Genomic DNA, 26191 nt, shown 5'->3' on the forward strand with positions numbered 1-26191 from the left:
AATCCAAGTGTTTACGTGCAGGTGTGTATGTTTACACACACACACAAATCGATAAGCATCAGAGAGAAGGGAGCGTAGTATTCCCACCACTTTGGAAAACAAAATAAACAAGCTTCCCTGCGCACAAAGCGTGCACACAGACACACTTTCCTTTTCTTTTTCTCTCGCTCTCTTCAAATGAAGGTTAACCGCAGAACCCAACAGCCAGATGGTTTAGTGCTCAAAGGGGAACTTGGCAGGGGGGGGAATACAAGTGAAAAATGATGGAAGAGCACAAATATTTGGGGGAGGACAAAGAGCAACAGAGAAAGAAAAAGCAAGAGAACAAGCAAGAGGGAGAGAAAGAGTGATAGTACGAGTGCCCCCCCCCACATACTCCTTCACCCCCTTTTCTCTGTAACAGTCCATTGAGTTCAGGTGGTTCAGATTTAAGGTGCTGACTGGGTTGATATGAACAGTGGCGGCTCGATAGTTAAGGGTCTGTGTTATTGATCAGAAGGTCAGGGGTTCAAGACCTAGCTCCGCCAAGCTACCACTGTGAGCGCCGTAACAAGCAGGGACGAAAACACAGGTGCCACGCCCCCTCCTCCACCAGGACCCCCCGCCACTTCCTCAACCAGGGCTGCCCAACATACAGATGCCACGCCTCTTTCACTGGGACTGGACTCCTTCAGGGAAAATCCCTGATACCCCTTTTATACAAAATCAGTTCCAGGGCTGGTTCTGGTTCACAACTCATTCAACTTGCGTGCTAGCTGAGAACCAGTTTGCTTTTCCATAGCTTGCGGTGCTAAGGGAAGCCACATCATTACTAGGGATGTTAACCGATGACCGTTTGACAGATGGTTGACCGAATCAACGTCAACCGGTTAATTTTTTTTTGGTTGTAGGTTAAAAAAAAAAAAAAAATCAATCGTTTTGAAACTACCGATTTTGGAGCGGAGAACCTGGAATTCTGTGTTGTAAACGCTTGGGGCATGCCATGCGGTGTAAGGACGACAGCTGACAAATCAGAAATACCCATTCAGTCATGTCCCGCCCTCCCGTCCCAGTTGAAGACAGCTGCCACTCGGTGAAAGAAAAGTGTAGACACAGGCTTTTTAGCTTACAAATTACTATTCTGTTTTTTTTTAAAATTATTATTAGAAGGCACATGGAGTTTAGTCCTGCCTTGGCCAGTGCATTCTGAAAGTATGTTTCGGTCTGTAGCCAACAATGCATGTTATTGCAGATCATATCTCTGCACACAAACTAAAGGCGCAGATGCCGACTTTTTCACGGCTGAATCGTGCAGATCCGATTTTTTTTTTTTTTTGGGGGGGGGGGGGGGGGGGGGGGGGGGTTGGAGTGTCTGAATAATTTCATCAGAGTAAATTCTGTATTAAAATGACTAAATAAGCAAATGCCGTTGAAATTATTCAGACACTCCAACGCCCCCCCCCCCTTAAAAAAAAAAAATCGGATCTGCACGATTCAGCCGTGAAAAAGGCGGCATCCGCCAAAAGTCGCGCCATTTGCATCCCTGTTTAAACTCATAGGTTAACCGACTTTAACCGGCTAATTAGGCTCGGTGGTCGGTCAAGATTTTTTTTTTTAGTTTTCGCCATCCCAAGTCATTACGTCGCTGTATACGTCAGTTACGTCGCTGTGTTTGCATAAACCTTGGTGCGAATATCGAAGCAAAAACAACACGGAAGAAGCAGCAGCAGCAGCAACAAGAACAATAATAAATGACGTCTCGTTTGTACAGCTACTGCTTCTCGTTGCTTAAAAATGGCGATCTTTCACGGTCTTAACAACTCCGCCCCCCCGCTGACGTAAACGGTTCTTTCCTCTGGCCCAGCAGAGAGTTGGTGATAGCCTGGAACTGGTCTTTCTGGCCCCAGAGCCAGTTCTTTGTCAGTGGAAACAGAAAACCCGGTTCCAAACTAAGCACTGGCCCCGAACCAGCCCTGGAACTGCTTTGGTGGAAAAGGGGCATGAGAGAACTGGAGCAGAGGAACACAGATAGAAAATGTGTGTGTGTGTGTGTGTGTGTGTGTGTGTGTATAAAGGGAAGTACATACATAGATACTTGAGAAGGAACAGCAAAAGAGGAAATTGTGAAATAAAAAAATAAAAAATAAAAAAAAAACCACACACTCCCACAGGAGTTCCTGTTTTTTGCCTCGTACATTTCTGACCTACTTCTCTCTCTCTCTCTCACACAGCAGCGCAGGAGGAAGAAGCAGTGGAAAAAGAGTGTGTAATTGTGTGGCTGGTTTGAGGCTGCTGAGCAAGGATTTAACCGCGCCATAATCACGACGCTGGCTGTTCTGACTTTCCTTTTTCTTTGCGTCACACGCCATCATCCAGCAGAGACCAAACCAACAAGCTTCCATACACAACATACATAATACACCTCAACTCGGCTCGCAAACGCAACACAACACCACAAACACATGCGTTTACAGATCCGATATTAGACTGGGGTTGGCTCGGTGGCAAAATTTTAGGTTTGGTATGGTACCGTACCTGGCATAATAGAATGGTAATGGTACTAGTTTGGTACCAATGCAAAAATAAATAAATAAATAAATAAATAAATAAAATATTTCATACAAACTGATAACTTTTGACGTCTGTTAATTTCATATTTAAATGAGTGAAAACATTAACTTCCTGTTTCTGGGTGACTGGTGTAGAAAGGTTTTATCAGTAGCTAATTTTACAAACATCTGACCAAGTTTATTTCTACAGCCTCGTTATTCTTTCATTCATGAACTCATTCAAGAGTTGACTGCGAAGTAGGCCAAGGCTACACCCACACTAAAACGTTTTCGCTCCGTATCAGAAAATCTCCGTGCACACCAACACGCCCGAAAACGCCCATCACATGACCATTCACGTACACTGGGCCTGCGCGAGGCGGTATAAACAGCCGACGTTTCAGCAGAAAATCACCAACGTGTACCAAACGAGTCTCACTGAGGGCCAAAAATTAACCATGTCCTTTCCAGCAGAAACCTATGGTATATTGCCATAAATTATGTCTAATTTATACCTGTAAAATTTCTCACTAATCTTCAACGGCAAAAAAAAAAAAAAAAGTTCCATGCATTCCCGTTACGGCACTATCAGGGGCCTACGGACACGACATTCTGCCATATTACTTTGCATTTGTGATGAAGAAGTGCTATAAATATACTTGTAAGGACAAAATTGACAAAAATTGATTTGGTATGTAAAATCAGTCATATTAAGAACAGAGAACAACGTCTTCCCCATTACTGAAAAGACCGCTCTCCGCTAATACATGTCCTGAAACGAAACCAAAAAAAAAAAAAGTCATATAAACAATTCCTTTGTAAGAAGCCAGTAAACCACTGAAACTGGTCATTAATGTACATTTGTCTCATCATTTCCATCTCTACAATGATATTTAAATTATATTCCAATCTAGTTGAATTCAAAGAATGATTTTTATGGTTTGAAGAATATTACTGCGAAGGGGCTACAGACACTACAAGGTAGTCAGTTACAACTCCCAACTATTTTCAATTGTTTTCAAAGCATTTATTAGCTTATTAAGGATGCTTTTCATGTTCTGATTAACAATGTTCAAGTCTACAATTTTTAAAAGCAATACTGCCCCAATACTTCGTTTTAACTCTAGCAAGATCAGAATTCGCAGCATGTGGCATTTTGAACTGTAATTAAATCATCCAAATATCATGAAAAAAAAAAAGTTCCTTGTGTATTTGTTTCTGTGTCACATACAGAGAAAATTAATGATTTTTCCTAATTACTTCAATAAGTTGCCTATAGCTTTTTATGTAATTGACTCTTTGTATGAGATGACAGGCGGGCTACAGGCACCACAGGTGGGCTACAGGCGGGCTACAGGCACTACAGGTGGGCTACAGGCACTACAGGCGGGCTACAGGCACTACAGGCGGGCTACAGGCATGCTACAGGCACTACAGGTGGGCTACAGGCACCACAGGCGGGCTACAGGCAGGCTACAGGCACTACAGGTGGGCTACAGGCGGGCTACAGGCACGCTACAGGCGGGCTACAGGTGGGCTACAGGCACCACAGGCGGGCTACAGGCACCACAGGCGGGCTACAGGCACCACAGGCGGGCTACAGGCACCACAGGCATGCTACAGGCGGGCTACAGGCACCACAGGCGGGCTACAGGCACCACAGGCGGGCTACAGGCACCACAGGCGGGCTACAGGCACCACAGGCGGGCTACAGGTGGGCTACAGGCACCACAGGCAGGCTACAGGTGGGCTACAGGCACCAGAGGCAGGCTACAGGTGGGCTACAGGCACCACAGGCGGGCTACAGGCGGGCTACAGGCACCACAGGCGGGCTACAGGCACCACAGGCGGGCTACAGGCAGGCTACAGGCGGGCTACAGGCGGGCTACAGGCGGGCTACAGGCGGGCTACAGGCGGGCTACAGGCGAGTTAATTGTCCTACATTTTGTAATTCAGCAAGACATTCCGAGTACCATATAGGCAAATTGTGTTGATATTAAAGACCCTTCATATTTATTGTACTGAGTTCATTGTGTACACAGGGGGCCCTCCGGAAACGATGGAGATTTCTGTCACTTTGACATCCCATTTTGAATCATTCCATTTTAATCATTAGGTTTTTTTTTTCCCCACTTGGATACTTTGTAGATGAGAAATTCATGACAAACTAGATATTAAATGCAAATTTGACACCATGAGCTTGATAAATTTGACAAAATCTCAATTGTAAATCTGTCACACTGCAGACATTTCATGTCAAGATGTATATTTTCCAACAAAATGGTGCACTTCACCCTGAAAGATGAAGAAATATGATACACTAGTACAAACCGTGCACCCAATAAGTTGAAATCATATTATATTACATTACAATACAGAAGCTGTACAACTCGTACCAGATGTACAACTTTCCTCATTGAAAAAAAAAAAATCCATATCATGCAGATATCATTTCCGTTCACACTTTACACTGCGGACTTTAGATACGATACAACTACCCATCATCTACAGAAGTTGTTCTCTGATGACTGCTATCGTGGGCTACATCTCAGATGGCGATGATCGCGAGTACAAAAAACTGACAAGGAACTTTGTGGACTGGTGCCAATGGAACTCCCTCCAGATCAACACAAGATAAACCAAGGATTTCCGCAGGACGAGCTTCTCTTCAGCTACCCCAGTGAACATTCAGGGAAAGGACATTGAGATTGTTTGGCGCTACAAGCACCTGGGTGTTCATCTGAACAATAAACTGGACTGGACTGATCACACACGGCCTGTACAAGAAAGGCCAGAGCAGACTCCACCTGCTGAGGAGGTTTTGGAGTTCAGGGTCCACTTCTGAACTCTTTATGACTCTGTGGTGGCATCAGCCATATTCTATGGAGTTGTCTGTTGGGGAAGCAGAGAGGAAAAAAAAACCTCAATAAGCCGATTAGGAAGGCAGGATCTGTCCTGGGCTGTGCACTGGACTCAGTGGACGTAGTGGGAGAGAGGAGGATGTTGGCCAAGTTGCCATCCTTCATGGCGAACACCTCCCATCCACTGGAGGAGACAGTAGCAGCACTGGGCAGCTCCTTCAGTGATCGGCTCCTCCATCTGCGGTGTGTTAAGGAAAGATCCAGCAGCTCCTTCCTCCCTACCGCTGTGAGACTGTACAACCGGCACCTCACCAAGCACAGCACCAGACGCTCCTCACAATAATCAACAATACTGTCCAGATCACTTCTACACCCATAGAGTCCCTTCTGAATGTATACGGTGTTCACGGACTATCAGCATCAGTACTTTACAGCAAACTGCTAGCTACACACTGATAAAATGGCTCTTGTGCAAGACTTACACGTGTAATACACTCACGTTAATGATACATCTCCAAACCTGTTAATGTATGCAAATTTGTTAATTTTTATCCCTAAATTTGTAGTTTATTTCTTTTTATACATGGGTCTGTCTCAGAAACTGGGTACTGTGGGGGTCCCCCACTAAATATACTCACAGTCAATAAACTATACGGTTTTGAATGGTGATGGTTTTAATTTGAAATAAAATGATGAAAGAAATAATACAGATAAAACCAAATCTTTGATGTGAATACTCTATTCAGAATTTGGCAAAAATTCTGCAAATTTGTGGAAAAATGGCGGCTTGATCTGGGACATGATAAATGGTTGACTACATCACATTCCCTTAAAAAGGTTGTAGTCCACTGAAAAGTCTACAGTTATCACTAATTGTATTTTAAGTTGTAGCTTTATACACCTAAGGATTGGTGTGCTCACAGAATAATCACAACCGTAATAAAACATCATGCAGAATATTTGATCACCGTCGTAACTCCATTTTCCGCAGACCCAAAACCAATACAATCGTGTGTTTTTATCTAAACGGAAAGCCTCAGGGTCAAGGTCACGACCTCACCAAAAGTAGTAACTTAAAATCACTACGCCATATAAACATTTAGTTATAAATCTGCGATTTTGTTTTTTAAAACAAAAGCTGAAAGTTAGGTATAGAATATGTTTCTTACAGAATACGTTACGATGGTAGCTGGTCTTGTATGAATTTCTGAGCTATAAAATGAGTTGTGGTCTATTTTTTACCGTAGCGTGTTATTTGTGTGCGGGGAAGGACACACATTAACAATTTGCATGTGTAGAATGGAATTTTCCACTCCAACAGTTAGAAGTTGATCGTGCTTCCATTTGCGGTCTCTGTTACGCGAGTGATCTGTTCGGACGTTATCACTGAAAAGGTGAGTTTTGACAGTTTTATTTTGTTCTAGTCTTGCAGTATAAGGCAATAGAATGTTTCTTTGTCATCTTACTTTCATATTTCGTAGTGTTTGCGTATTTTTGGCCAATATTTTGCAACCACGGTCAATTTAGATCAAACTTTTGATAGAATCTACAGCCAGTCATTTTGCCCCGCCCCCGCCTCATGCTCCATGCGGTGTGGTAGTGATGTCCCGTTGCTCGCGCGCCGCAGCAGAGACCCGCGCGACCTTCAGCCGGTACAGTCGCTGTTCTTTTACCAGCGCCGTTATTCTCATCTTTCCGGTGTGTTCTTGATTTTTCCATTGTGCCCCATTTCGCCATATCAAATACCCAAAATGTATCATATTATTCATATTTAAGTGAATCATCAATTCAGTCATCATAACTTGGCATTTTTAACCCAAGCGATCAAAAAGAGGAAATTTATCCAATATTTTCACTCATCTGTGAAGGAGGGGCTTTAATTCTTCATGATGGAGTTATTTTATATGGAAATAAATTTTACAAAAGCATTTGAATTGTAATCAAAATAATGTTCCACAGTGGAGGCCAGATAAAGTGAGATGCTATCTTTATTCTTATTAAACATGACAAAAGAAGCATTGAGTGTTAGGTAAATGCAAAAAAAAAAAAAAAAAAACAACTCAGTAAAATTAGAAAATTTATTTTTTGACCATAACGTCTCAAATGAGAGACCAGTTTCTGAGACCGACCCGTATCCCCTTTTTTTTTGTATACTTGGTACTTTTTCTATATTTTGCTGCTGTAACGATGTAAATTTCCCCTTGTGGGATGATAAAAGGCCATCTTTTCTTATCTTAACGTGCGGTTTTTGACATCTGACAGTCCTTGCGGTACTTTATCTGAAAACACACAAACACTACAGTTATTCTGTTTGTCTAACATGAAATGGCTCACATTAGTGATTTCCTGCTGTTTGTTTTCTTACAGCGAAGGCTCGTGTGATAGGAGCGTGACGAATCAGAGATGGACACGTCGTGACAGGACGCGAATGTGCGTGTCTGTCATCGTTTCCGAATGTCTCCGGTTTCACTCGTCGACACTAAAATGCTACGCAGGAGTTTTTAAACTAGCGCAAGGGCTCAAACGCCCTGGAGTAATGCGGACGCCGGGCGTAAACGCGGCAAAAGTGATGCATTTTAAAACCGATTAACAATTAGTCACTGAAGGCGAAGTGATCATCGGTGAATAATAATTGAGACGAAGTCAAGGTTATTATTGAAAGAACGTTGGCTGGCGTTGAGTGGTGCATCAGATATTGTATGACTCGAAGACGACAATATTATTATACGACATACACGTTTCTTTTGGGTGTCCAGTGCGTCCTTCTCTTTCAGCAGCCATGTTTGTTTACAAATGGTCCCAGTCGCTCACTAGCGCAGAAGTTTTACATCTCTGACGTGTGACGTCACGTTGTCTTGACAACCACGCAATATTGTAAACCATCTTCAACGCTCATTGTTCATTATGTAGAATGATGTAATACACATAGGATACGCGATATGCTAACAATACTGCATGCTAGCAAACCAAATATAATAGAAGGGAATATAATACTATGGTTTTATTCCATCAAAAAAAAAAAAAAAAAAAGTGTCCTGTATGTAGGGCTGTGCAATTAATCGAATTTTGATCACGATTTCGATTTTTGTGTCAAACGATCTCAAAATTCATATAATCTGTGTTACCTGTGTTACCTTCTGGCTCTCTCCTTTTAGTTATGCTGTCATAGTTAGTTGCCGGAGTCCCTGCTTGTACTCGGTGCAATATGTATACTGTTCCTACTTATTCAGGTGACATTGGGCATACCTAACAACCTGCGTTTTCTTTCCCTTCCCCCCCCCCAAATCTGTCCCTCTGAGTTACATGGAGTCAACAGGAAATCTTTTGGTGGAGAGGGTGGAGACCTCGACTGGCTATCGTAGCCTGCAGGGAATCGGCCGTCAGACATTCTGTCGCATGTCCCAGACCCGGTGAAATGTAACTGAATTGTCTTGGCCAGGCCTAAGGGTCCCATCTGCATCTCATCATTGCTGAGGAGTGTGCTCCCATCACCCAATCAAGCATCCAGCCAGAGCAGGTCATGATATATTTTACCATATTAACATGCCATTGTTGTGTGTTATGCCTGATGTAAAGACTCTCGTCTCTGTGAGCCTACCACACAGATTTAATACTTGTCATTTTTAGGGCATACCTAACAACCTGTGTTTTCTTTCTCTCTCTTCCCCCCCCCCACAATCTGTCCCTCTGAGTTACATGTTGATCCTGGGATTGAGATGCTGGCCTCTTCTGCCCCTCGGACCTGCTTGATCCATCCTGGTGCCCTGTGTCTGGTCGGAGTTTTATCGCCCCACTCCTGTGAAGGACGGCCCCATGAGGACAGTTGAGGGTTATACCTGTTAAAACTGTTAATATTATAGTCATGTTGTCTGTTGTTGCCCAAATGAGGATGGGTTCCCTTTTGAGTCTGGTTCCTCTCGAGGTTTCTTCCTCATGTCGTCTGAGGGAGTTTTCCCTTCCCACCGTCGCCACAGGCTTGCTCATTGGGGATAGATTAGGGATAAAATTAGCTCATGTTTTAAGTCATTCAAATTCTGTAAAGCTGCTTTGCGACAATGTTTATTGTTAAAAGCGCTATACACAAACTTGATTTGACTTGATTTGATATAATCGAATTGAAACGATTATTTTGCCATTTGTCGTGGATGCGCACACGCAATACATTTCCTTCCCGCGGGCCCATGCGCAGACTTGCCGACAACTCTCAAGCGGCAGAAGCAGTGTGTGTGCCTCTATGGCTCTCCACTCACGCAGCTGAAAGGAGGAGAGATTGTGAATTGCTTGGCGCGAGGTAGGCTTGCAAGATGACAGGAGGGCAGAATCGGTTGATCGACAAAAAGGGACGAAAAACGTCTGTAACATGGGATCACTTTGGATTCGAAGAGTCCGACGTGGAACAGAAGCGCATCGTGTGTAAGATTTGCAATAAGGTAGTATCTGCGCCTCTTGGCAACGCTACAAACCTCTTCAACCACCTGAAACTGAGCCATAAATTATTCACGACGAAACAATAAAAAACAAACAAAAAGATAAAGCCGATGCCGCCACAACCAGCAAGACAATGCAGCCACTCTCTACAATGCCACGAGTTCGGAGAGGCACAACGCACTCACAGCATCCATCGGATATTATTTAGCCAAAGACATGCAGCCTATGTACATTTGTTTTTCTCTGTCTCATGTCAAAAGAATATTTTTGTTTTGTTTGATACATAGCAAACTTAAGTTTTTCTAGACTAAATTTCCAGTTTGAAAGAAAGGCGAACATAAATGATCAATAACAAAGAGGTTTTTTTTTTGTTTTAAAGAGAAATGCTGAATAAATGCATTGTTTCAAAAAATCATTTGAATAATCGTGATTTCAGTATTGACTGAAATAATCGTGATTATTATTTTTTTCCGTAATCGAGCAGCCCTAACTGTATGTACAATAAAATCACCGATATTCACCGAGCCGGAGGCGGAGAACTGTTTTAGTATTAATACACAGGTGATTTTTCTTTTTTTTTTTTAAAAATCATATTAAGAAAAATGTATTTCAATCTTCAAAAGCAACATGCAAATGTAATAACGGCACAATGCAGATTTGTCAGAAAACAGAATCCAGGGACACATGTCTGCCCGGGGGCATTTTGAGTTATTGACAGATTCAGAAAGTACAGTTTCTAAGCTTTCCAATGATGCCTTCCATGTGGAGATCTGACAATATTTGAAGAATGTGTGGCCTTTTGAAAGTGCATACCTCTTAAAACAGGAAAGGGAGAAAATCGCCCTCAAAGTTTTCCATCTCAGTTACTCTGGGTGCAGGGCGGGCACATAATGGTGCTCATTTGCATGACATTAATGAAAGTCCTACCTCCTATGAGCTAGCACGATACTACTTTCATGTAAACAAAGATCACCACGTCAATTTTCCTTGCATGCAAAGTATGCCCAACACAATTATGAAGTACAAAAATAAGTCCTAAAGTATACTTTAACGTTTTGTGGTTGAAAAATTACTCACACCGTAAGAAAGAAAGATAGCACGATGATGACACAACTAACACAACGCTAGTTTCATGTAAAGCCTCGGTTACAACCGGCCGTACGGTACGCGCTCCTACGGCCGGTCTACACGCAAAAAACGCAAGAAACGCACGGAGGGCGCGCGTGATGTGCTGATTTTCGAGCCGCAGACCGGCCGCAGAGGTTCTTTGTCATGTCAAACAAACTCTACGGGCACTTACGTTTTTTTCAGGTTGCAAGACAAACTTACGGCCAACGCACGTCTTTCTCCATGAACAAAAAAAAAAACCGCAGCGATTTGGGAAACGCCAAAAATCGCACGGCCAAAAAAATCGTACGTCCGGTTGTGACCTAGGCTTAACCAAACCACAACACTCTCCGTTACATGCAAAAATAACCACACAGCCTTAGATTAATAAACTTACCCCATCAGAAAGAGAAACGGCGCCTTGCACACACCAATGCCTCCGATGGAATGTAATCCTAGAACGGTCCGTGTATCATCCGATCATTCAAGTATTCCATTCAATCTGGAAAACGAGGTTGCGTTTTTTTTTTTGGCTAGAAATGGTTATCTCCGATGTAAATACCGTGTGTCTGTTTGCTTCGCGGTGTTTCAGCTCCTCTGCGCTCTGTTTAGCTTGCTCATTCCATAGTGAAATTACACGCCTGTATGCAGCTTAAGTAGCCACGAGCTCAGCTCGTATCATACAGCTGATTCGCGAAAAAAAAAAAAAAGACTTAAATCATCATGTGAATGGCCCATATAGTAATTTACCCACACCCCCCAGCAGGCTACAGTCCTGACAAAAACGAGACAATTTGCAACAAAAAATGTATGCTTTTCCAACAAAACAATCTATTATCTGAAATACTGATTGCATTCTTCAAGATCTCAACTTGCACATGATGGAAAAAAACAAAAATCATAAATTTCGAAAAAAAAAAAAATGCTTTTTTTGCGATTATCTCGGATTCGTTTCGGCCGACATGCGTCCCTGGATTCGGTGAGGGGTCACATTTGTCTCACTTATCTACGCCGAGTCACTTAAAATACTTTGTTTTAAAATCGATAAAATACATCACAACTCCACTTTACCTTTGGATAGTTTTAGACCAAACTTCGGAGCATCTTTAGTGCTTTTAGGAGCAGCGTTTTCTTTCGTCACTTGTAATTCTTCCTCACTTATGGTGACGAAGCGATCGGCTGACGTTTTGCCGAGTCGCTCGAGATGATTATCGAGAAATAGTGCAAATTTTTCGACCAATCCGTGTGCACGATTTATTTATCCTAAAACGTATTAACGTGGACGGAGCGTAAGAAGACAAACAGCGGCCTCACAGCACCATCATGATGGCGCCTGGCTGCCAGTTGGCCCCGTCTAACATCAGATCGGCTAAACTTGCACGACACGCAGGCGAGTCGCTCGCTAGAGTCAGGACGGGAAACACTGGACATTTATTGTGCACATTTTCCTGATGCGCCTATTACGAGTCAAAATTAAATCAAATCAACATAACAGGATGCAAAAGGAATCATCTTCATCCTGAGGAACGAATAAACGCTAATGACCTGGCTGTTGTACCACAACGCTGCTGAAGCGGAATCCTCCATTCTGATTGGTCAGAAGGACAGCGGCTCTATTAACACGCCCGTCCGAATACGTAATCGTTTCTATAGCGACAACTTCACACGAGTTCTCATAAGCATGAAATGATTCAACAAAGATAACATGGTCTGTTTTCTGAGAAGACAACATTTATTTATAAAAACATTTCCAGAAGGCGTGTCTAGTGTCAGCTCGGACTTTTACACTTCTTGTTGTTTTTTGTGGTTTCTCGTCGCAGTAACATGACAAGCTGTGCGTTTTTTTTTTTTTACAAAAAAGAAAGAGGGAAGAAAGGTTAGTGAGAGAATGAGAACAGGAGCTAGCTGGGTGGATGTGCCACAACATTAATAGCATCGGCAAACGGCTGTGGTGTAAGAGGAATAAAACGCTCCGCAGCCGTGCTGTGCACGTGAGCACTGACTCTGGTTTGGACCAAAGTAGAAGAATATTCTAAAATCTGATCTAACAGAGAGGTTTTGGTTTCCCCAAAGTACTGAAGACAGGAGCTGATGCGTGACGGCCCACGCTCAGAACCGTTACCTGTTTCTTCCTCAGTTTGCAGATCTGCTGTTCCACCATGGTGATCTCTCGGTCCACGCGGTCCATGTTCTGGATGAGCTCCTCTTTCGAAAAGCGCGTGGGCACCAGCTCCAGGTCGGCCTCCATCACCGCTGGACTCACCGGAGAGATGGGTTCGATCTTCCCCATCGAGCTGCTGCTACGCTCCTGCACACCACACAAACAAACCATTTTACACACTTTTTACAACATGCATCATACCTGACTGTTGGGAAAGTTGGGACAAAGTACAAATTGTAAATAAAAACGGAATGCAATAATTTACAAATCTCAAAAACTGATATTGTATTCACAATAGAATATAGACAACATATCAAATGTCAAAAATGAGACATTTTGAAATTTCATGACAGCAACACATCTCAAAAAAGTTGGGACAGGGGCAATAAGAGGCTGGAAAAGTTAAAGGTACAAAAAAGGAACAGCTGGAGGACCAAATTGCAACTCATTAGGTCAATTGGCAATAGGTCATTAACATGACTGGGTATAAAAAGAGCATCTTGGAGTGGCAGCGGCTCTCAGAAGTAAAGATGGGAAGAGGATCACCAATCCCCCTAATTCTGCACCGACAAATAGTGGAGCAATATCAGAAAGGAGTTCGACAGTGTAAAATTGCAAAGAGTTTGAACATATCATCATCTACAGTGCATAATATCATCAAAAGATTCAGAGAATCTGGCAGAATCTGTGCGTAAGGGTCAAGGCCGGAAAACCATACTGGGTGCCCGTGATCTTCGGGCCCTTAGACGGCACTGCGTCACATACAGGCATGCTTCTGTATTGGAAATCACAAAATGGGCTCAGGAATATTTCCAGAGAACATTATCTGTGAACACAATTCACCGTGCCATCCGCCGTTGCCAGCTAAAACTCTATAGTTCAAAGAAGCAGCCGTATCTAAACATGATCCAGAAGCGCAGACGTCTTCTCTGGGCCAAGGCTCATTTAAAATGGACTGTGGCAAAGTGGAAAACTGTTCTGTGGTCAGACGAATCAAAATGTGAAGTTCTTTATGGAAATCAGGGACGCCGTGTCATTCGGACTAAAGAGGAGAAGGACGACCCGAGTTGTTATCAGCGCTCAGTTCAGAAGCCTGCATCTCTGATGGTATGGGGTTGCATTAGTGCGTGTGGCATGGGCAGCTTACACATCTGGAAAGGCACCATCAATGCTGAAAGGTATATCCAGGTTCTAGAGCAACATATGCTCCCATCCAGACGACGTCTCTTTCAGGGAAGACCTTGCATTTTCCAACATGACAATGCCAAACCACATACTGCATCAATTACAGCATCATGGCTGCGTAGAAGAAGGGTCCGGGTACTGAACTGGCCAGCCTGCAGTCCAGATCTTTCACCCACAGAAAACATTTGGCGCATCATAAAACGGAAGATACGACAAAAAAGACCTAAGACAGTCGAGCAACTAGAATCCTACATTAGACAAGAATGGGTTAACATTCCTATCCCTAAACTTGAGCAACTTGTCTCCTCAGTCCCCAGACGTTTACAGACTGTTGTAAAGAGAAAAGGGGATGTCTCACAGTGGGAAACATGGCCTTGTCCCAACTTTTTTGAGATGTGGTGTTGTCACGAAATGTAAAATCACCTAATTTTTCTCTTTAAATGATACATTTTCTCAGTTTAAACATTTGATATGTCCTCTATGTTCTATTCTGAATAAAATATGGAATTTTGAAACTTTCACATCATTGCATTCCGTTTTTATTTACAATTTGTACTTTGTCCCAACTTTTTTGGAATTGGGGTTGTGTGTATATATATATATCAAACTACTCACTGCCTCGATGGTTTCTATCAACGATTCTTGCCCATTTTAAGCAGAACTTGGTCTATTTTACCGTTTTTTACGATAATTTCAATAGATTTCAGGGTTTTTTCTAGAAAAATTTAGTATGAGGGTGCTCACCATGGCGAGGGAGTGAAGCAGGGGGGATGGTGCCGGTTGTCCGTCCCCCCCCGCCGTGCGAAGCCTTTGAAAAATTGAGGCTACAATAGGACATTCTGAGGCTATCTGAGAGGGAAATTGTAACAAATTGTCTGTCAACATTGAAAAAGAAAGAAGTAATCTTCTTCTGCCCTGGACAGTCTTTGGCTTTCTTCCGTTTCGTGCCGTGGGATGACATCTTTAAATGCCCAAGCGTCAACAAAGACAACTCGCGAACTACTTCTGTCAAAAGCTCCCGCGCCGGTGGGTGAAAGGTCATTCAGTCTCGAGAAATCTCGCTCTACAAGTCAGCTGACCTTGTATGTAACCCATGTCAAATCTTGCGAGAGCAGCCGCGACAAGTAAACAACTAAACAACATGGCGCCTCAGTCTGGAAAACACCAATTCGGATTGTTTTTGCACCGTCTGGCGGTGTATCTACTATGATTGGAGTAATTATAACGTATTTGATGATCAGACACATGGTCACGTAGTGTTGCTGGGATGTTTTCACGGAGAAAAGATCGTTTTGAGAAAGATTGCATGTTGTGCAGTAGCATATAAGTGCATGGCCTAAGTGTGACTTGGGGTTCAATCGGCATTTCGGTAAGGGGGCGCACGCCGAGAGTAAGAGGGCGCAGCACCCCTGTTCCCCGGTTTAGACGAAAGCCTGGATTTTGTGAGACATGTGTCAAGTTGGCATAGACGTGGGCGCCGCCATATTGTTTACGTGCGCAGTATACGCCGCTACATGCAGCATGGCTGCGTGAAGTTTCGTTTCTTCCCGTTCATTTTCATTGCTGCCCGTGAAGACAAATGTAACTTGAACCGCTATTGGTCAGATAGATTAGACCCCCGCGAAGTTTAAAAGTCCTTGGCTTGACATTTCCGAAAGCTATCAAAACAAACGGACATCGCTCAACAAGTATGACGAGCCAGAGCAGCCTGCAGGTGATGAGAGGGAGTATGTGGCGGGAGATGCAGAGCCCCAGGAGAGACAGAATGAGGAAGATGAAGATGACGAGGAGGCACAGCATGATGTGGTGTATGACCCGATAGATCAGACCTGGGCATTTTACGGCCCGCGGGCCGCATCCGGCCCTTTGGTTCATTCTGACCGGCCCGCGAAAGGTTAATTAGAAATTACAAAATAAACGTATTTTCTAATTTTACCTCATGCATGGACTGAATGTGCATTGCTTTTATTTTGAAATTGTGTTCAACAAAAACGCAATGCGCGTGACATGAACATGACATGAAATTCCACAAAACCTAATCCCGCGATAACTACTTCCGTAATTTGTCCAGACCAACCACAAACTTGTACGTCATCCTTCAAACGGTCCAGCCAATCACACAGTGTGACGTCACCAGCAGGCGCCGGAGCCCGAGCCGATCTGTAGATCTGATACCTACACCGAATCGACTGATGATCATCTGTCAGCTGTGCTTCGCATCTCCACCTCAGACATTCAACCTGACTCTGATGCACTCGTTAAAGACCAACAGAGACGAGATTTCTCTCACTGAACAAATAAAAAACACCAAATGAGGTGATTAGACTACAAATGTGGGCATCATTATTATAATATGATGCATCTTGCTTGATATTTGGAGTAGAAAGTATCTGGTGTGACCCCCTTGTGCAGCAATAACTGCAGCTAAACGTTTGCTATAACTGTCGATCAGTCCTGCACACCGGCTTGGAGGAATTTTAGCCCGTTCCTCCGTACAGAACAGCTTCAACTCTGGGATGTTGGTGGGTTTCCTCACATGAACTGCTCGCTTCAGGTCCTTCCACAACATTTCCATTGGATTAAGGTCAGGACTTTGACTTGGCCATTCCAAAACATTAACTTTATTCTTCTTTAACCATTCTTTGGTAGAACGACTTGTGTGCTTAGGGTCGTTGTCTTGCTGCATGATACACCTTCTCTTGAGATTCAGTTCATGGACAGATGTCCTGACATTTTCCTTTAGAATTCGCTGGTATAATTCAGAATTCATTGTTCCATCAATGATGGCAAGCTGTCCTGGCCCAGATGCAGCAAAACAGGCCCAAACCATGATACTACCACCACCATGTTTCACAGATGGGATAAGGTTCTTATGCTGTAATGCAGTGTTTTCCTTTCTCCAAACATAACGCTTCTCATTTAAACCAAAAAGTTTTATTTTGGTCTCATCCGTCCACAAAACATTTTTTCCAACAGCCTTCTGGCTTGTCCACGTGATCTTTAGCAAACTGCAGATCAGCAGCAATGTTCTTTTTGGAGAGCAGTGGCTTTCTCCTTCCAACCCTGCCATGCACACCATTGTTGTTCAGTGTTCTCCTGATGGTGGACTCAGGAACATCCACATTAGCCAATGTGAGAGAGGCCTTCAGTTGCTTAGAAGTTACCCTGGGGTCTTTCGTGACCTTGCCGACTATTACACGCCTTGCTCTTGGAGTGATCCTTCTTGGTCGACCACTCCTGGGGAGGGCAACAATGGTCTTGAATTTCCTCCATTTGTACACAATCTGCCTGACTGTGGATTGGTGGAGTCCAAACTCTTTAGAGATGGTTTTGTAACCTTTTCCAGCCTGATGAACATTAACAACGCTTTTTCTGAGGTCCTCAGAAATCTCTTTTGTTCGTGCCATGATACACTTCCACAAACATGTGTTGTGAAGATCAGACTTTGATAGATCCCTGTTCTTTAAATAAAACAGGGTGCCCACTCACACCTGATTGTCATCCCATTGATTGAAAACACCTGACTCTAATTTCACCTTCAGATTAACTGCTAATCCTAGAGGTTCACATACTTTTGCCACTCACAGATATGTAATATTGGATCATTTTCCTCAATAAATAAATGACCAAGTGTAATATTTTTGTCTCATTTGTTTAACTGGTTTCTCTTTATCTACTTTTAGGACTTGTGTGAAAATCTGATGATGTTTTAGGTCATATTTATGCAGAAATATAGAAAATTCTTAAGGGTTCACAAACTTTCAAGCACCACTGTAGTTCAGCCTTTTGGTCCGGCCCTCCACAAAATTTTCTGTTTCTCATGTGGCCCCATGGAAAAAATAATTGCCCACCCCTGCGATAGATGATGATGATGATGATCTGGATGAGGGTTTTGAAGATTGTGATGATAATAAGATGACTGAGGAAGAAGTTTATAGACAGTTGAAATTGATCACTCGTGTATAATATGGTTGTATTATACGAATAAATATATAAAATCGGCTTGAAATTTGTAATTATAAATACGGACCAGTGCTACTCCATTCGGACCAGTACCTCTGAGCTCCCAAATTCCCGTTTCGATCCCTGCATTACACAACGGCTCAAAGTGAAGATGTGTGTGTGCGCGTGCTGTCAAAACAGTCGTCATTTCTGTCAGCACTTTCACACAGAGCTGAACACATGATGCAAATGTACATCCACACACACGGAATCTGGAGTGTCAGTGCTGTCTTGCGTCAGTATGTGGCTGTAGATATTAATACGGAGGCATCAGCTTACTAGCGTTAACACACAACTGTCAAAGCTAGGTGTAACATTATTTTAGGAAGTCTCACACACACGATCACACTTCAACACACCCAGTGGGTGTGATCACTGGGACCTTCATCCTGTTGTCTACACACACACACACACACACACACAGTAAAGGGTGCGATATAACAGTCCTTTACACCTCTCTCTCTCTCTCTCACACGCGATACTTATCATCCCATCGATCGATCTTTATCGATCCCTTTGGGCGGGTTCCCTCAGGGAAATTAAAATTCCAGCAGCATCATTACAGGATAAGCAGAGAATAGAAAACGGAGAAAAATTCTAGATAAATTAAGTATTAACATATACGGATATAAAAAATAAAATATGAAAAAAGGCCAGCAGGAGAGGTATTGCACTTTATATTACACATTGTCCAGTATTGTTTATCGTCAGGCTAGGCTGCTGCTCCTTCCCGTCCTCTGTCCTCCTGTTACCCGTCCTCTGCCCCAGAGAGGAGGAGTTGTACAGTCTGATGGCGTGACGGACAAAGTTCGTCCTGCACTTGGGAAGGAGCATTCTGTCACTCAACAGGCTCCTCTGGTTGCTGATGACGGTGTGCGGACGGTGACTAGCATCGTCCATGATGTTCAGTAGTTTGTCCATAGTCCTCTTCTCTGCCACTGTCACCAGAGAGTCCAGCTTCATGCTGGCCCGCCTGATCAGTTTGTCCATCCTTCTTGGATGTGCTGCCCCCCCAGCACACCACGGTGTAAAACAGGACGCTAGCGAACACAGACTGATAGAACATCCATAGGAGCCTCCTCAGGAACTACACTGATGTCTAATAGAAGAAATAAACCCAAAGGTTTGCCCCTGTATCAGGTGTTCAGTCGTTAGTGCATCTCTCACTGCCACAAATGCACGATAAATGCTCATTAACGAGTCCTACAACTCTCCGAGCGTCCAGGACCTCGACAGCATCACTGGCAGGGCAACCAGAGCGAGATTTGGTGTGAACGTACAGTTACTCTTCATCTGCGTGTATGTGTGTATTTTATATATATACACACACACACACACACACAGTGGTGCTTGAAAGTTTGTGAACCCTTTAGAATTTTCTATATTTCTGCATAAATATGACTTAAAACATCATCAGATTGTCACACACGTCCTAAAAATAGGTAAAGAGAACCCAGTTAAACAAATAAGAAAAATATTATACCTGGTCATTTATTTATTGAGGAAAATGATCCAATATTACATATCTGTGAGTGGCAAAAGTATGTGAACCTCTAGGATTAGCAGTTAATCTGAAGGTGAAATTAGAGTCGGGTGATTTCAATCGATGGGATGACAATCAGGTGAGAGTGGGCACCCTGTTTTATTTAAAGAACAGGGATCTATCAAAGTCTGATCTTCACAACACACGTTTGTGGAAGTGTATCATGGCACGAACAAAGGAGATTTCTGAGGACCTCAGAAACAGCATTGTTGATGCTCATCAGGCTGGAAAAGGTTACAAAACCATCTCTAAAGAGTTTGGACTCCACCAATCCACAGTCAGACAGATTGTGTACAAATGCAGGAAATTTAAGACCACTGTTACCCTCCCCAGGAGTGGTCGACCAACAAAGATCACTCCAAGAGCAAGGCGTGTAATTGTCGGCGAGGTCACAAAGGACCCCAGGGTAACTTCTAAGCAACTGAAGGCCTCTCTCACGTTGGTTAATATTAATGTTCATGAGTCCACCATCAGGAGAACACTGAACAACAATGGTGTGCATGGCAGGCTTGCAAGGAGAAAGCCACTGCTCTCCAAAAAGAACATTGCTGCTCATCTACAGTTTGCTAAATATCACGTGGACAAGCCAGAAGGCTATTGGAAAAATGTTTTGTGAAGGATGAGACCAAAATAGAACATTTTGGTTGAAATGAGAAGCGTTATGTTTGGAGAAAGGAAAACACTGCATTCCAGCATAAGAACCTTATCCCATCTGTGAAACATGGTGGTGGTAGTATCATGGTTTGGGCCTGTTTTGTTGCATCTGGGCCAGGACGGCTTGCCATCATTGATGGAACAATGAATTCTGAATTATACCAGCGAATTCTAAAGGAAAATGTCAGGACATCTGTCCATGAACTGAATCTCAAGAGAAGGTGGGTCATGCAGCAAGACAACGACCCTAAGCACACAAGTCGTTCTACCAAAGAATGATTAAACAAGAATAAAGTTAATGTTTTGGAATGGCCAAGTCAAAGTCCTGACCTTAATCCAATGGAAATGTTGTGGAAGGACCTGAAGCGAGCAGTTCATGTGAGGAAACCCACCAACATCCCAGAGTTGAAGCTGTTCTGTACGGAGGAACGGGCTAAAATTCCTCCAAGCCGGTGTGCAGGACTGATCAACAGTTACCGCAAACGTTTAGTTGCAGTTATTGCTGCACAAGGGGGTCACACCAGATACTGAAAGCAAAGGTTCACATACTTTTGCCACTCACAGATATGTAATATTGGATCATTTTCCTCAATAAATAAATGACCAAGTATAATATTTTTGTCTCATTTGTTTAACTGGATTCTCTTTATCTACTTTTAGGACTTGTGTGAAAATCTGATGATGTTTTAGGTCATTTTTATGCAGAAATATAGAAAATTCTAAAGGGTTCACAAACTTTCAAGCACCACTGTATATGGAGGATATTACACGGTTGCGCAAAGATATGAAGATATGAAGCTTATCTTCAAGTGGTGAACATATTCACGATTGAGCAAAGCAAGCATGAGAAGATAAACTTCATACCTTCGTGCCACTGTGATACGGTCTTGATATAATATAGACACACCCACCAAAAAAAAAAAAAAGGCAAGTTAATCAATCAAAAGGATTTTAATTTCGAACCAGTTCACCATTTTGACAGCAAGTCAATGGGAAAACACTGGGAGTGACGTCACTGGATTTTTCACGGTTCGGTTTCGATCAAATCCTGCGCTCTGATTGGCTGGCGAGCGGGTCCGTGTCCTACAGTACGGACCCCAGTTACGGACCTGTGGCAACTCGATCGTTCACAACAGCGACAAACATAGTAGCAATTTTTGTCAATAATTTTTTTTTTTGCATTTCTCAGGAGAATAGCATTAATTTTACAGCATGGATAGTGATAACGACAGTGTTCACAGCAAAAGCGAGTTTTACTACCCTGAGGAAGAAGAAATAAAAGAAAACATTTCAGGAGAAAGCTAAAAACCTCTAACTGTTGCTAACGCCGAGCAAAAACATGGCTGAATCCTGAATGACTCCTATTTGTATAAATAGGGGACTACATAGGCGGCAAAATGTTTTTTTCCTGCCATGGAAGTGCACTTGTATACCGAGGAGGAAGCAATTTGCATTACAGCCGTGAATGAGGATTCAAAATGGCGGCTCGGCTCGGTTTTCCCTTTCGGGCGCTCTTGTTTTGTTAGAATTTGGTAAAGAAAAAAATAAATATACTATTTACCAGCTTAAGGTCGGTCCGTATGGTGAAATACCGTAACCTCGGCCTTGAATACTGACCTCGGCCCAGAGGGCCTCGCTCAGTAGCCTGGACCCGCCCATCCTAAGTGTGACGCAACACGAGGGCCTGTTGCGAGCTTAGTCTGGCCAGGCAAGCTATCTACAGCTCTTCCAAGCTCCCGAAAAATCGGGAACCAATCAACTTTGAGCATCTCCAACGGCCCTGGGTAGAGGCGTGTTCAAGGCAGTGACGTAGTAGAACTGCGACCGGAAGCCATAGATTGTTTACAGAATCTATGCCGGAAGCGCTTCATTCACTAGAAACATTACGAACATGGAGCAAGTTCTCATTGAAACCGGAGCAAAGAGCAGCCCCGGAGGTATTTATTGAAAGGAAGGACGTTTTCGCCTTGCTCCCGACCGGCTTCGGTAAGAGTTTAATCTACCAGTTAGCCCCGTCGCGTCGCATACGTCAGAGGAAAGAGTGATGTGATTGGTTTAAGCTTCGTCACAGCCTTTTCTGGCTTCGACCAGTAGCAAACTGAGGCATTTCAGGGAGGCGGGTCAACCACGGGCTCTGGGAAACGGTTTGGCTGAATATCTTGGCCAGACCAAATGCTCGTAGAGCTTTGCAGTCGCGTTAGCCAGACTACTCGCTCAGTACTTTCAAGACCTCGGTCACGTTATTTCACGATATGGACCTCCCAGCTGGTAAATAACATTTATTTATGATACATATGGGACTTTTTTTTTTTTTTGATAGAATAAAAATGTGTTCTAGTCCCTTCGAGTAGGTTTCATTCATTTGGTTTAATAGCATGCAATATTGTTAGCGCATCGCTTATCCTATGTGTATTACATCACTGTACCCAATGGAGAACGAGCGTTGAAGATGGTTTACGATATTGCATGGTTGTCAAGACAACAACATGACGTCACGCATCAGAAACTTCCGCACTAGCGAGTGAGCAACGGTGAATTTGTAAACAAACATGGCCGCCAGGTTTGCTTCGTTAAATACGGAAGATTGAGAGAGTTTTGAAAGAGAAAGATGCGTTGAACACCCAAAAGGAACGTATAATAATCACAATCATCTTTTTTCATGGTATATCAGATAAGCGACTCGTTCACAGGATCAAGCTGACTGAATGGAACATCTCTGATATACCACTCAACACCAGACAATATTATTTAAATGGTCACTCAGATCCATTTCATATGAAAGATGAGAGTTTTTCAACACGAGAAGATAAACTTCATATCTTCAAGCCAACGTGCGATTTTCTTTTTATTATATCGACACATTCAGAAACAAAGTCCCTAAAAATTTATCAAAAAACAAAACACCTCCTTGATTTCTTCTCGAGTGACGTATAGAGATTTGTGTCACGGTTTTTGTTCTCCGTGTCCCGGATGAAATATACTCAGCAAAAATAAAAACTTGACACTCATTATTTTTCAAATAGTGTTTAGAAACTTTTCTTGAAAGAGTTCTTGTTGTGATTATGGTTAAATGCATTGTCAAGGGCATTACGTCACACATTCATTCTACTGGTCGGGCCTACGTAGCACGTACGAGAGCACTGTACGCTCAAATCACGTTTCCACGTGACACAAGTGACGTGACCTATTGATACACGTGCAATTGATCTCACGGTAGCAGAGTAGAGTGTCATCTCAGAAAAACAAGGTTTTATGGTTAATTATTCGTTCATTTGCAATGCCACGACTGTCAAACATTCAGCGTGAACGTGCCATTGGCATGCTGAATACGGGAACATCCGTCACTGACGTTGCGAGGGTTATGGGATGCAGTCGACAGACCATCCGTAATCTCCAGACACGTCTCCATCAAACTGGCACCACAGCCGACCGCCCCCGTCCTGGTCGACCACGTGTGACGTCACACGCAGAAGACCGACGGATTGTCTTACGTCATTTGCGTAATCGGTTCGTCACTGCCACATCCACTGGGAACGAATTGTTTGGAGGTCGAGTGACTGCCCAAACCATTCGAAATCGCCTGCGCTCTGCTCTGCATCAAGTTGTGACTCACAGTTTTTGATCATGGACATTGTCGTCGCATTTCCGGTGGAACCGATTCCATGACAAACATGATCTGTATGCTATAGCATCTTTAATGACAAGATAATTGAATACAATCGTTATTTCCAACCTATTTTCCAAAATGTTCAAATTATTGACTTTGAAATGAGTGTAAAGTTTTTATTTTTGTTGAGTTTATACGAGTGGTGTATTTCCCAAGAAAACACTCGTGTCTATATAATATGATATAAGGAGTTCTAATCCTACTCCACAGACAGCTCAGCTTCCCTTTAGGAGTCTGGGTCACCGTCACGTCCACTTGGTTCATTAGGGATCTAAATATAAATCTGTATAAACCTGTGAGACGATGTGTATCGTTAAAAAGCACTATTTGCAAATAAAATAAAGTGAAATCGAATGGCGGTCGGTCCCTTTATACAACCTCTGGCACAGAACGCAACGAGGTTTTGTGAGTAGACTGGGGACATGAGTTATTACCCCAAACATCTGCCTCCGCCGCTTTCTGTTACGCTTCCCCACACACACCCCAAATCTCACACACACTTTTGCATGTCCCCAGGCTCCTGTGTGCTGAATGAGCTGTAGTCTCTGGCAGCAGGATGGAAACAGCGGTTAATGGTAAAAGACAAGCTGATTTATGGAGCCAATAAAGGCACAGTGAGCGATGACCTGAGCGAATCCCGCTGATGATCACTCGTGCCTCGAGCTGCGTGCTGCCGTCTCGTCCCAGCTTCATCCAAAACCCAATAATGGCCATTGCTTTCAACCGAGCCTTTTATCTGGTGCCTTTAATGCTCTTTCCGCTTACACAAGTCTGGTTGAACACCACGTTTCCATGGCAATTACTTCATGTAAATGAAGACATAATGACACTTAGATGTTTTAGTTCATGTCCAACACCGAGACGCTGAATAATCGTAACCTACACACCACATACGCTCCAGTCATCCGCGTTAAATAAAGGGGACGCAGAACCCGTCTCCGAATACACAACCGGTGTGTGTAAGGTAACAGATACTGAGAAAGGGAGAGAGACAGAGACAAAAACACAGACCAAGAAGACACACAAGAAGAAACAAAGAAACAGACAGTCACAGAGAGGAGAGAGAGAGAGCGCAACAGACAGATACAGAAGACATGTCGAGAGATAAATAGATACAGAGAGATAGATAGAAAGACAGATACTAAGAGACAGAGTGCAACAGACAGACACGGAAGAAAGACAGAGAGCGCACAGACACACACAAAGATAGATAGTGAGAGAGAGAGAGCGCGCACACAGGATACGGAAGACAGACAAATAGAGACAGAAAGCGCACACAGATATACGGAAGAAAGACAGATGCAGAAAGATACTGAGAGAGAGAGAGCGCAGATATGGAAGAAAGACAGAGTGCACACAACAGACAGATATGGAAGAGAAAGAGAGCAAGCAAGCACAACAGACAGATATGGAAGAAAGACAGAGAGAAATAAATAGATACAGAGACAGATACTGAGACCGAGTGTGCAACAGATACAGAAGACAGAGAGAGACAGAGCGAGATACAGAAAGACAGATCGTGAGAGAGAGAGAGAGAGAGAGAGAGAGAGAGAGAGAGAGAGAGAGAGAGCACAGACAGATAGATACAGAAGACAGAGAGCGCGCACAGAGACACGGAAGAAAGATACAGAAAAGACAGCTACAGAGAGAGAAAGAGCGCACAGACAGACAGACAGATATGGAAGATAGACAGATACAGAAAGAGCGCACAGAGATACGGATGACAGACAGAAAGAAAGATACCGAGAGAGAGAGAGAGAGAGAGAGAGAGAGAGAGCGCGCGCACACAGACATATGGAAGAAAGACACTGAGTGCGAGAGAGAGAGAGCACACAGACAGATATGGAAGAACGACAGATACAGAAAGAAAGATCCTGAGAGAGAGAGAGAGAGAGAGAGAGAGAGAGAGAGAGAGAGAGAGAACAGACAGATACGGAAGACAGAGATACAGAAAGATTGATGCGGCAAGAGAAAGCGCAACAGACAGATACAGAAGAAAGACATTTCGAGAGAGATAAACAGATACAGACAACTACTGAGAGAGCGAAACAGATA

At 43.3% G+C, this 26191-nt stretch overlaps 1 protein-coding gene across 5 annotated transcripts in view; it reads right to left on the reverse strand.

The window, feature by feature from the left end:
- The window catches only part of ncor2 (nuclear receptor corepressor 2), a 249351-nt gene that overhangs the window by 146635 nt on the left and 76525 nt on the right, over positions 1-26191 (reverse strand). For all 5 annotated transcript variants that reach the window (XM_060931244.1, XM_060931245.1, XM_060931247.1 and 2 more), the window contains exon 5: positions 13047-13232. In XM_060931244.1, coding sequence (XP_060787227.1) covers positions 13047-13232 — 186 coding nt within the window. The remainder of the gene's footprint in view (positions 1-13046; positions 13233-26191) is intronic.

Source organism: Neoarius graeffei, chromosome 10 (assembly GCF_027579695.1).
Source record: "Neoarius graeffei isolate fNeoGra1 chromosome 10, fNeoGra1.pri, whole genome shotgun sequence".
Classification (NCBI taxonomy): domain Eukaryota; kingdom Metazoa; phylum Chordata; class Actinopteri; order Siluriformes; family Ariidae; genus Neoarius; species Neoarius graeffei.